Genomic DNA, 13,250 nt, shown 5'->3' on the forward strand with positions numbered 1-13,250 from the left:
AGTAAGCTTTTCAAGTCACCTTTCAGGGAGAGTAAGAAAATAGAAGAAAGTATTCATTTGCCTGTTGCTCATTTCTAATCTAAGCTTCTTCCTTCATTTGATCAGCATGCTTTAAAAACTAACACTTGTCTTGCTGCATGCTTCATATTATTCATTTTCAGAATTGGGAACACCATGAACTCAGTCCACTCTGCACATTGTGGGTCAGATTCACATGAAAGCACATATTTGGCTTTGTGTTCTCTCCTGCCCCCATCTGGACACAATCTGAAAGTCCAGCAGGAGTTCGAGTGGGAGTGCCAGATCGATAGCTAGATAGATAGAGAGATAGATATCTTTATTGTTTATTGACGTTTATTTCCACAGGCTGACATGTCAAGTTGGAAGTCCACACCATCCATGTAAACAACACAATTAAAAATCATAGGACACAACAAAAGGGCATAACAAAAAATTAATGAGGCAGCTTGTTTGGAACAAAACTCTTTTTAAAACGGGCCCTTCTATATTAAAGTGTCCAACATCTATGTCCAGAGGGCAGGAGCTGAAAGAGTTTATGGAGCGGGTGCTTAGTGTCTGAAACTATTACTTTGGCAAGGCGGGCCATTGCTCAAATGAAAGCTTGGCATGTGAGATTGTTGCAATTTAAAGAGAAATACCATAGAAGGATGATAAGATTCATCTTTGCTTATGTCTGTTACATTCCTGTAAGATGGAGCAGGCTATTCTGCTCAAAAATGCACTGGTTTTCCACTTTTTGTATGTGTTATTTTTTGTTTTTTAACACAAAGTATGTCAGGTAAGGTCATCTTTTACCAGAGGCAATCATTTTTTCCACCACAGCCCAACTATAGGAGAGCAATGTGCAGAAGCAGAGTCATATTTCAGTTGTGCTCAGGACCTGTTATTGTCTAAAACTTCTGTCTTAATTATCACTCTGATGTGCCACATGATGCTCCAGAGTAAAAAACATCCTTCTCTGTATTCAAACTGGAATGCTGGTCCCTACTGCTTTGTAGTTCCCACACTTTTTTAGGTATTTAATCAATTTATTTATGATAAGTAGTTATGTTTTTCTTAAAAATTAGACTTTTTAGGCATTTATTTTTTTTAATTCCCTGACTGTGCATGTACAGAAGTTGCAGCAAGCATTATAAAGCCCCATTTAGGGAATTTAGCTTATACTCTTAATAGTTTGGTGAACTAATCAGCAGCATAGTACAAAATAGAAAGATTTGTTATTCGCTTTGAGTTGGAGTACAGTATGAGAATATCTACCTTAACCCTGCATCTGCAAAACAGCAGCTTATATAACGTTTGGCTCCGGAGCTGTTTGACTGATGTGTGATGAAAGGTGGAATTTTGACGGGAAGACAGGAATTCTGCGGTTGACATGGCGGATCAAGACTTTAACAATAGTTTTACTGTCAAGTTGTATGCAAAAGATTTAGTGGCTTTGACAAAGTGCCATACTATGATCAGAAACTGAAAAAGAAAGAGGCATGAATGTGAAATTAATCATATACATATGGAGAATTTTATAAAATTGTGTTAAAAACTTTAAGGAAGAACTTGTATTGAGGCTTTTAACTAAGTCATTAATAATGATGACACCAATGGTGTTTTAGATCTCCATTATAATAAAAACAGCTCTATTCTGCAAACAGAAATTTTTCTAGAAACTAAATACTGTTCAGTTTAAAATAATCCACATTTTTATCACTATTTCTTTCTTTTTTTTCATTACATTCAAATTACATTGTGTGTTAATTAACATCTTGAAATCGTCTAAAGCACCCTTCACAATTAATGCCCCTTCTGTTTAAGGTGGTTGCTGTGGAAACTGTTGCTGATTTAACAGCTAAATCTTGATACTTTTTTTATTACCTGCCCTATCATCCTGCTCACACTGTGTGGTGGCAAGATAAACTTGGGCTCTTCATCCAGCGTTGTTTGTCAAACTTCCAGTTGTTTTAAACTTTTTCATCATTACTCTGAAAGTTTAGCCAAGCCTTTGTTTTCTTGTATCCTTTTCCGGACTTATAAAATTAAACACACATCAGCCCTATTCTAATGGTATGTTCTCTTGTCTTTCCCATTTTGATGAGTGTCATGACCCTTTGTCATGCCACATTTATATTCAGGGAAACAAAACATAATGCAACTCTTGAATTAAAACTTTGTAAACACTGTTATTGGGGGAGAAAAAAACCCAACTTTAATTGTATTTATTTTATGGTTGTATAATTGTTAGGGGTGCCAGTAGGCCTAATGGGGACTGAGGAGTTTCTAAAAACAAAAACAAAAAACAACTAATTATTTCTTATTGTTGTATTTATTTCTCACTGAATAAATGTAGTCAGTTTAAAGCTTTGATGTTCCTAAAATGTTTAGTCTGAGTTTATTTTACTGAGTTTAGAGGAGGATTTATTTTAAGGCTATTTCCAGGTCTCTTTTTTAGGATTTTTTGGTGCTGGTGGGATTCTATCAACACTGATCAGACAGGAACGGTCTCAAGGTTGGGAATCAAACAACCGCATCGAGGAATAATAACCTCTGTATATATGAGAGTCTGCCAGGGTTCCACCCAAACTTCTGCACCACAATGCACCAGTTAGTTGTTTGTTGCCAATCTACAATTGTTTCCTCAGACTTTTATAAAGTATGAGAACCTAAAGCAAAAGCACTGGAAGTATTTTCTCCTATCAGTTCATTATTTGTTTATATACGGAGTAGAGATGACATCACACTGCGGAGTAAGAGAAAAGCCATCACTCCAAAATAGGTTGCCCGGTTTCCCGTTGACAAGGATAAAACAAAGCACTCTTGCTTTAATACATTTAGCCTTCCTGTTATCTACTCTCTCTCATAGTCTGAAGGATCCACAGACATGTGTCAGCACATCAAAGAAAGTACAGTTTCCTTTTAATTAGCTTGGTACACATTATTTGTATCCTGTGATTTCATTTATAAACGACCCCTTAATAACCTTCTGCGCATAGCTAAGTTACCTTCAATCAGTAACACTTGCCACTCTGAAGAGGGATGTTTTCAGTGCAAGCTTGTAGCACTAAGCATGATGTGTTCATTGCTCATAAAAAGGTATTTTTTTAAATTTTTTGAATCATGAGTCTAGGCCAGTAAAGCTGAAAATGGTCAGATTCTGGACACCAACCAATTCCTTGGTGGATCTCCAATCTTTACCAAGAATGACGACATATGTTGAGGATGCAGTGTGAAAGGTGTAGGCATAAAGGGCAGAGAGGTTCATCAGACTGATCAAATGCATTACTGAAATGCGAAAACATGGCCATATTGCTCTTGAAATATAATAATCTGCCGAGTATTGTATCAAAGCAAACATTTAAAGTATTCATAGTTCATACTTTGTGTTTCAGGCTGAGGCCCAAATGGCTCAACTGATACATGCCAAAATACTCATATGTTAATAGATTTTAGAAATATACTCCTTTCTCCAGACAGCCTACTAATACGCACTTGGTTACAGAGTTATGCTGAAACCAAACCTTAGTAATATTCCTTTAACAGCGCTTCTCTTTCTACTGTAAACCCCTCTCTCTCTGTGTCTGAGTGCACAGCACACATTATTAGCCGCTCTCTCCCCTGATTCTTTCAGAGTGTGCTTATTGAATCTTTGCTATATGATGAATCATCTCATCTCGCCAAATTTAGGTTCCCACCATTCGGGATAATCTTACCCTGACATTCCTCTGGCAGCTCTGGGAGATGCAAATAAAAAGAAAGCAGAACAAAGAACAAAGAAGAAGGAAATCACAAGAATGGAATTTAAGGGAAAAAACAACACATTAGACAGTGAAGCTTATTTATTATTGAGTGTGACCTCATTTTTTCGCAAACTGTGAACAGCCATTATCCTCTTCAGTGCATCTGTGGTGTACAGTTTTAGTCGGATTATGGAGACAGATTGCTAAACTGATGCAAAGCCGAGTTTGAAACTGTGCAAACTAGGTTTTGGTTCCTAGCCTGATGGGAGAGTCCAGTTGTGTGGGTGACGTCTTACAGCTGGGTGGATTTAAGAACACAGGCACATCCAGCTCAGTTTAGATCATGATGCGACCTCTTTGGGACGGGTTTTAAAACAGTCTGACTTCAGTTTTCATCATAACTGCAACTGTGTTGTTTATAGAGTAGGGTTAAAGAATTTTAAAAGCAATACAGCACACATATTGAGAAAGGACGACTTTGCAGAATTATCTAGCAGCTAACTATCACCACAGCCTATTCGTCCCCTTATGTTAGAAGACAAAAATGTAGATAAACCTGGAATTCCAAACACACAAATCCAAAATCTCTTCGTCATTGGGCATCCCCCTTGCAACAGTTTACAGTAATGTTTAGTCCAAGATAACGACTGCTTGCTTTTTGTTTTATGTTGGTGAAGAATGAGGCGGGTAATCACGAAAGCTCAATGTTCAAACAGCTCAGGTGCTAACTGACCATCACACATCTTTAGTAAATGCTGATACATTGTGTTTTACGAAAACAGGTTCCGTAATGCAATGACAGTGGTCGCTGATTCTTTTTTGTAGAATTATTTAAAGTGCAGCTCAAATGAATGAAAAGCAGAAGTTAATCACACGTATGCTGAAAATGCTTGTTTGTGAATGTCTGAACTGAACTGTATTTGTTCCTATGTATGAACATCATGTTATGGCTGCTTCTATCCAGCCTAAACTCCTTTGTTCACATAAACCGAGGAGAGAGCAGGAGACGGCTTCTTGTGGGGGCTTTGTGAGGTTTTGTTAAAGGATCTGGGACAGGCTCTTAAGTGCGGCATGTTTTAGCGAAACACTGGGAGGGGTGCTCCCAAGTGAATTGTCACTGCTTACACCACAAATACAAGGCGTGTTTGTTTGTCAGAGAAGAAATCTCTTCACAGTAAATTTTTAGCTACAAGGACATGGTGAGATTTTAAACTCTTGGCTGTTTCCTAATTAAAAATGTTCATCATCTGTTTTGGTTCATGATTCTCCTGTCGTGTAAAAAAGAATCCTTGTTTCCGCCATGTTGACTCCACATTTGATTGATGTGGAATGACATCACTGGGTTTGGAAGTGTGATCAGGACATGTTTGGATAGATGCAGAACAGCGTTTTAGTGCCATGCACATTCTTGTGAGAAACATGTGGCTAACACACCCAGATCCCCATGTAGCCTGGGGATCCTTCTGAGCCTCTGTTTTTCTCTCTTGTTCCCTCTCCCTTGCTCTGTTTTTTCTATCAATCTTTCCTGCTCTGTCACTGTCTGACTTTTTCTTTCTTTCTAAATTCCCCGGTCTTCTGCTACCCGAATCAGCTGTTTGAGTCTCCAGATTTCCTCTTGCGTTCTGTTTTGCACATGCAAAGCTGAACCAATTGTCTTCACGATAGGCTTGAAGGCAAAATCCCTCACGTCTCATGCAGATCAGGGCAGGGATCAGAGTCTGCTTAAACTCTGCAAAGACGTCCTCCCCGTGTTACTGTTATCTGTCACTCTATATTTTCTTGTAACTCTCCACTGCGTGTTTTTCCTATCCCGATCTGGTGCACAACTTGGACTCGGCACGGCGTTCCTCATCGTTTAGTCACCCTCAGCTTGACCCAGTTTCGGTTCTGCCTGTTCTGGAGCATCGCTGTATCAAATGTTCATATGCACAGATGTTTTCATTCCACCCCCTCTCCTTAAAAAAAGGAAAAAAAACTGCCCGTTACTAACGTCTCTGTATCACATGTGTTTATTAAAGGACGTGTGTTTCCAGTGAACCTTCTGACTCTCTGTGTCTTGTGGTTTCCAGGGAGACATCCAGCAGCTAATGATTGTAGCAGACCACCGGGCTGCCTATGACTACTGTGAGCACTACAGCCCCGACTGTGAAGTGCCAGTGCCCGACCGGCCGCAGAACCAGGACCCCAATACAGACGATGATGTGAGTTCAGTCACCGCCTCCCTCCTCACCTATTCAGTGTTCATTGTTTTTTGTTTTCTAAACCTATAATTGTCTCTGATCCCCTGTTTAAAATGATGATTGGTTCTTGCAAAATAGCCCCTTGGCCCATGCTGGAGAACTTTAATGCTGCCAGAGGAAAATGCTGAGTGAGAAAAACAGACTTATCAGGCTAAGCACTTGGTCAACGAAGCTCAGAAATGATGATGTGCTGCTTGCTTTTCTGAACTGTAGACTGAATGGCATTACACTGTGTGCATGCTAATTGCAGAATAGTCAGATAAATGTTCCAACAAGAACTGGAGGCTTTCGCTCCTGATCCTCAAAACTGCAAAAAATGTAATTTGAGCACAGACAGCAGCAGTAAATTGGCCCTCATACAGTTTATTTGTATAGCAACAGTTCACAACAAAGCCCTTTACAAGAAAAGCAGATCCAATTCATTTCCAGTTATATAGTAATATATATTCAAATCAATACAATTATTGGACAGATTCAGTTTTTATAAGATACAGTAGAATTTGATCATTATCATCACAGAATATTGTCAAATTCAGTTGATCTTATAATGCCAGTTGGTTTAAGGTTAAGTATGTAAGAGAGTCCACTGGAAAACTGATTTTTTCTATTATTCTATGTTACATATTGTAGCTCTGTGAACTCCTGACTGCCTCATACACTTACTTGAGGTAATTTTCATTGATTTTTACATTTTACTGTAAATAGTGTTGGACATCTCAGAACCAGTTAATGGTCTTCCTCTTCTGTTTATTTCCCTAAAGCTATAATTGTCTCCAGTAGTCGGTTCAATTCATGATCGGTTCCCGTGCTGTGAGGAGCACCTCGGCCCATGTTAGAAAACTGCAGTCCGCCAGAGGAAAATGCTGAGTGAGAAGAACAGGGTTATCAGGCTGTGCAGTTAGTCAATAAAGTTCAGAAATGATGTGGTGCCTGCCTTAGCTTGCTTTCTTGCACTGTAGCCGGAAAGGCGTTACACTGTGTGCATGCTAAATAAAGCAGTCAAAACAAGAACACTGGAAGTGCTGGCTCTCGACCTGTTACATATCCTCAAGGTGTGCAAAGAGGTAATTAGTCACTGAGCAGTTGCAAGTTTTGACAGAGCGATGCAGCATGATGTGTCTGCGAGTAGAAAGCATTTCTGTTGGGTTCTGATCGATGGCCAGCCAACCAGAGGTTACAGAGTAGTTGATCATGTGTTGAAAAAAATGTTGCTAACCATTGATTGTTATCCTCTCTCTCCCAGTCGCTTTCACTCAACACCAGTGCAATGTATTTCTTCTTTAGGTAGCGGAGGAGGACAACTACTACTACGAATATCCTTATTATGATGACCTTGAAGGCAAGCCCTATGAATCAACTTCTGAAACAGAGACCACCATAAAAGAAGTCAAGGTAGATGACTTGGTAATCTCACTGGAAACTAATCTTTATGTTTACAATAGTAATCCTTAACAATTGTGTAACAACACTGAATTATAGGCGACTGAAGGAGGCAGTGTGGTGTCCACATTGGACAAAGTTGTCAGCGGTGGTGCTGGCTCCACGTCTGTTTCCACAAGCTCGGCTTCATCAAGCTCATCATCTGGCAGCTCAGCCACCGGCACCGGAGGGGAAGACTCCTACGGCGACGGGAACACAGCTTACGATTACGACGGTTATGGGGACACCAACTACTACTACGGTGAGACTACCGCTGCACCCGACAGCGACACCTCTAGCCGCATCACCGTCACCAGCATTGGCACCGGGGGCAAGCTGGATCTGGGAGCAGCAGGAAGGATTGATCTGGAAGGTGGGGCTGGAGTGGACAGGAAGGTGATCACCAGAGGTGGAGGATCTACAATAGCAATCACCCAAAATGCAACATCAGTAAGTTGGCTGCCAAGCAAAACTAAACTGGATGTATTTAGAAAAGCATTTGTACCGCTTGATGTTTTTCACATTTTGTCAAGTTAAAACCACAAACTGCAACGTATTTTGCTAGAACTTGATGTGATAGAGCAACACAAAAAAGTGCTTAATTGGAAGTGATTAAACTGTAACATATTACTAATGGGTTTTCATTTTGATACAGTAATTTGACAATCATACTTGCAATAGTACCTTAGAGCTGTCTTGGGTCATCAGATTGAAGTATTTACCTAAATAATACCTGAAAAAGTATTCTACTTGATTCCCAAAAATAAAATCCAATGCATCAAATTGACGTTAAAAGTAACCTAATTGGTGAATAGTGTGTACCTGTCTCTAAATACATTAAGTAGTGAATGCATGAAATACAGTTCTCTCTGCAGTTTGTCTCAAGCAGTGTAGGGGAAGCTGCAAACATGTGAAAGGGGTTCTGGTAACATGCTAGCAACAGCATCATGCTGTGGACAATCTATTCAGCATGGACTTGGAAGTTGGTCAGAGATGATTGGAAGATGAATGGAAATATAAGGTACCCCTGGGAGAGAACCAGCAAAGGACTTGGACTGCTGCAGAGGTTTACCTTCCACCAGGCAACAACACTATATATTCAGCCAGAGCTGCAAAGGTTTAGATAAAGGCATGTTAATGTCCTTGAATAACCCAGTCAAAGTCCAGACTTAAATCCAATTGGAAATCTGTGACAAAACTGTTCACAGATGTTCTCCATGCAGTCTGGCTAAGCTTGAACAATTTTGCAAAGAATAACTGGCAATAATTTCATTCATTTCATAGAGAGACACAGCCCCAAAAAAGCCACACATTTAAGATATTTCTTTAAAACAATTATTGGAAACCATGTATCAAACTTTTATGTGATTCAACAAGTTTGTGTCTGATAGAATCTCAGTCAAAAAGACTGACGACTAAGGTTGTAATAAATTAAAATGCGCAAAGGTTTAAGAGCTATATAAATACATTTACAATATCCTAACGATTACAACTGTACTTTAACAGATTGGAGCATCCTACAATGACTACAGCGATGGCTATGATTATGGAGTCGACAACTACTACACAACTGGAGATGGTGGAGGCAGCAGCAGCAGTACTGTTGTAGTTGGTGGTGGTGGTGGTGGAGAAGGAAGCAGCAGCAGTGGCACAGTTTTAGTCGGAGGTGGCGACAGCAGCAGCAGCAGTACTGTTGTAGTTGGTGGTGGTGGAGGCAGCAGTAGCAGCTCTACCATCACCATCAGCGGTGGGTCGACTGGAGGAGGATCTGTGTCTGTCAGTGGTGCTTCTGTATCCGGGGGGAGCTCGGCCTCCGCTGGCACTGGCACTGGCACTGGCACTGGCGCTGGCGCTGGCGGGGCCACTAAAACCGACCTGACCATTGATGGAGTTGATGACTACACAGATCTTGAAAAGTTCAAAGAGGAGGACATCACCGACTATGGAGACAACTATGATGCATATGGAGATTACTCTGACAAAGTGCTGCCTGCTGAGACTGACGAGTATTATGGGCAGGTAAAGCCTATTCCAAAGATGTGACTCCACAGATATGATCACAATGATGAGGAGGATTTCATGATAAAAACGAGGAAGAGAAGCTGAAACTTACATATGTGTGTGTTCTATGTGCAGGTTGACGGAGCCCGTGGTGAGAAAGGACAGAAGGGAGAGCCTGCTGTTATTGAGCCTGTGAGTATCTCTGTTTTAACAACATACTCAAGCAGCAGATGTAAGCTGCATGTGTGCACAGTTTGAAGACATATGTGTGATCCACATCTGAACATGATCCATTCCTCGCTTCGGAATGCAAATGTTCACGGCACTCCTGTTTATTATCAACAACTAAACCTTATGTGTGGAATCCTTGTAGGAACCGTGGGTTCTCAGTATAAACATCAGGAGAAGGACCATACAGGGAGTCTCAGTAATCTCTAAACATGGCGCGAGTGCCGTGGAAATCAAGAGGTGGGAAGGGACGGAGAAAAGGAACACAAGAAAGAAAGACTAAACGTAATCCTTTGGGGTCACACCGACTCTAAATAGACTATGACACACAAGTATCTGTAACATTATCTCAAGTTTGAAAATGTATACACAGACAGAATTAATATGCCTAATGGACCTACATCTGTTTTACTTCAAACAAATGCCACAGAGCTACACTTAGTATACATATTTCCAAACGTTGTGTGGAAGCAAAAGAGTGCGTGAGCTCACTTTTTTGATGACTGTTTGAGTACCGTGTCAGGACCAATATAGCGCACGATTGGAAAACGAAGCACTGCTTCCAAGGATTTTTACAAATAATTGTGCAACACACAAAACAGCCATAAACAGCCCATCCACACAGTAAAACACGGTGATGGAAGCATGGTGCTTTGGGAATGCTTTTCTTTTAAATCTTTTAACTTTCTTTTAAGGTTTAAGTGTTGTTTGAGGAAATGGTACAAACATCTATAGGAACACATCACCACCCAATGTGCTTTCTCTTTTTTTTTTTTGCTTTTGCAGTTCTAAGCCTAAAACAATGTTTCCATACATCAGTTTCATAAAAGGATATCGGTGTTTCTTTACAATATGTAGAGCTTTTATACTTACACTAACCGTACTATTCAGGTCATTTCTGTCAAACTCCATGACTACTGACAGATAAGTTGGTTATGCAATCATTTTTCATGAAGCAGCATTCAGCCTTGAAGACTATTCCATCAGATTCACAAACACACCAAAGCGTTACCTATGCCGCTGAACTATTAACTAACCTTTCAAATGGTTTTACTCTATTGTCAAAATTGTCTTCATCAAAAGAGTCAAAGCCCTCGATGTCTGGTCCGACAGAATCTTCGTCACTCCATCTAAAACTATATATTACAACTGAATCCAATGTTTAGTGAACTTACACTTAATAAAAGCTGTCCTGAAGAACTAGGTGAGGTTCTTAACACAAATCTCAATATGATGACTGGCACCTAGAGACTGATGATGTAGCTGTGGGCTCCAGGTCAGTTCGGCCCTTCACTGAATTGTAAGCTCATTTCACAACCACTTTGCTATTTGGTCCCTTCTTGCTTTCATTTCCTACTAGTAAAAAAACCCATTTTGTACCCATGTTGAAAAAACGTGTTACATATTTCTTTGGTAGTTGAGGATTTTTTCTGAATTATGAAGATGAATAATGATAAAAAAAAATCTTCTGTCTCATATAATAACATTTCGTTGTGATATTTCTGTAGACCTTGCATTGCTTCCTATTGCCACTGACTGGGGTTGTGATCCTTGCTTAGTTTGATCCACTGATATGAAACATGACAGATTGTGACTGGTCTGGGTCATTTGGCTCCTTCGCCTCTTTATACTTTTGTAGTTTTGTACCCAACCTTTTTAGGTACAAAATTGAGCAGGGTTTCGTACCAACCATGAGTCAATTTATACGTGCCTTGGAAATGTATCTCACCCGGTATCTTCGTAATATATGAAACTCCCTCTCTGTCCATTTTTAAAACTCATCTGAGAACGCCTTTTATTCCCTGGGTTTGGGCACAGTCTGACGCCTCTTGTTTTTATTGCTTTTAATTCTGTTTCTATTGTTTTAATTTTGATCCTTTTAACTTGTTTTAGGTTTTAAATGTTAATTTGATTTATCTGTGAGGCACTATGTTGCAGCTGTGGTTGTTTTAAAGTGTGTCATTATTAAGGTAGTAGTAGTAGTAGAAAATACTTGACTACAGATTGAGGTACACTAATATGCAATGATCGAAATACATTGGTACGAAATGTAAGTAGGAAAAGATCAAATGGCAATCCAAAGGTACAAAGTGGGGGTATAAACTGGCAAAAGGTCAAATTAACCAGCAGCCATTATGATCCCCTGTCAGACCAAAATAAAATCAGGTGGTTACTTAAACAACCCAAACTATATAGGTAAGGAATGATGAAGATGTTGAAACCTCATCCCTTTAGCAGGGCCATGCTATCTTCATTGGCCCACAACTCATGTGAAAAATAAATTACTAGTTTACAGTGAAAACGTCTAGTGGAATATTACTCCAAATGTCTATGATACCTTTCTATTTGTTTCCAATCTAAGTCACAAGCATCTGATTTCACGATGGACGCATCAATGTGTGCTCATTTTCTAGTTGAAACAAATACATTTCTTCTTCTTGATAGTCAACCCCTGGATTTCTTTGCTTTTGATAGAATTCATTCGCTCATTTCTTTCCCTCTAAATAATTGGAAGCACATCAGATGGATGGACAGGAACTGCTGAATTCACAAAGAACAAACCATGACAGATAGATGTGCCTGGGGCATGTTTCCACTGATGTTCAACTGCTTCTGCTAAAGCAGTGTATGCTTGTGACTGCACAGGGGGACATTGTTGTGTACAGAAATATGCTATACATGAGGTGATTAGAATGTTGTATTGACATGTGCAATTTCTAATGATAATTGTGTTTGTATGTTTCAGGGTATGCTAATGGAGGGTCCGCCTGGGCCTGAGGGGCCAACGGTAAGTCGGTTGTTTTTATCAAATTCTGCCTTTTTTACTTCCTCAGATTTTCTGTTTCCACAGTTGCTTTTTCTGCTCATATCATTACAAATCTTTATGTCACTCATTTATTCGAAGGTGAAGGAAAATAAAAGTCAGCCTTTCACATGATGAGCTATGGTGTAAAACAAATACAGATGACCAGACAAAGCTCTCTCATCTCCACTGTGTGGCCACTTTGCGATGAAGACATAGACTTTGTGATGCAAAATGTGCATATGGAAATCAATTACAATTTTTCTGTTTAAAACAGGGTCTCCCTGGACCCCCAGGATCATCCGGCCCACCGGGCAGTCCTGGAGATCCTGGAGAGATGGTAAGAAAGATTTACTCTAGAAATATTCAAGAATAGGATAAATTCACCCTGTTTGTGAGCTCATTTTACACACAATTCTCCTTAAGGGTCCTCCGGGTCGCTCTGGTCTACCTGGTGCTGATGGTCTGCCAGGACCCCCTGGAACTGTCCTGATGCTGCCTGTAAGTAAACTGTGGTTGTGTGTTTTCCTTTTAAGGTCTGAAACATTTACTATGGTTTTGCATTATTTCCTGGTCACATTTAAGGCAGTTTAACCAATAACTCTAACAGATGTTTCTGACACACTGTGTTCTTGAAGGAAGGGAATTTCCAATGAATCCAATTACAAATATGTTAATATGGATGTGAGGTTTTAGCAGCCCCTTGTGGTGTTGTGTGAAAGGGCCTCCTTGGACTCCCGAGAGCACAAATCTACGTTTTCACCCTGAATTTTTGAGTTATAACTTTTTCTGTCAGGCATCTTTCCAGGATGT

At 39.9% G+C, this 13,250-nt stretch overlaps 1 protein-coding gene across 2 annotated transcripts in view; it reads left to right on the forward strand.

Moving 5' to 3' along the window:
* The window catches only part of col5a1 (procollagen, type V, alpha 1), a 102,664-nt gene that overhangs the window by 43,562 nt on the left and 45,852 nt on the right, over positions 1 to 13,250 (forward strand). For both annotated transcript variants that reach the window (XM_047372697.1, XM_047372696.1), the window contains exons 5-12: positions 5,816 to 5,947; positions 7,271 to 7,378; positions 7,466 to 7,855; positions 8,912 to 9,424; positions 9,542 to 9,598; positions 12,381 to 12,422; positions 12,715 to 12,777; positions 12,864 to 12,938. In XM_047372697.1, coding sequence (XP_047228653.1) covers positions 5,816 to 5,947; positions 7,271 to 7,378; positions 7,466 to 7,855; positions 8,912 to 9,424; positions 9,542 to 9,598; positions 12,381 to 12,422; positions 12,715 to 12,777; positions 12,864 to 12,938 — 1,380 coding nt within the window. The remainder of the gene's footprint in view (positions 1 to 5,815; positions 5,948 to 7,270; positions 7,379 to 7,465; positions 7,856 to 8,911; positions 9,425 to 9,541; positions 9,599 to 12,380; positions 12,423 to 12,714; positions 12,778 to 12,863; positions 12,939 to 13,250) is intronic.

This window comes from Girardinichthys multiradiatus, chromosome 8 (genome assembly GCF_021462225.1).
Source record: "Girardinichthys multiradiatus isolate DD_20200921_A chromosome 8, DD_fGirMul_XY1, whole genome shotgun sequence".
Classification (NCBI taxonomy): domain Eukaryota; kingdom Metazoa; phylum Chordata; class Actinopteri; order Cyprinodontiformes; family Goodeidae; genus Girardinichthys; species Girardinichthys multiradiatus.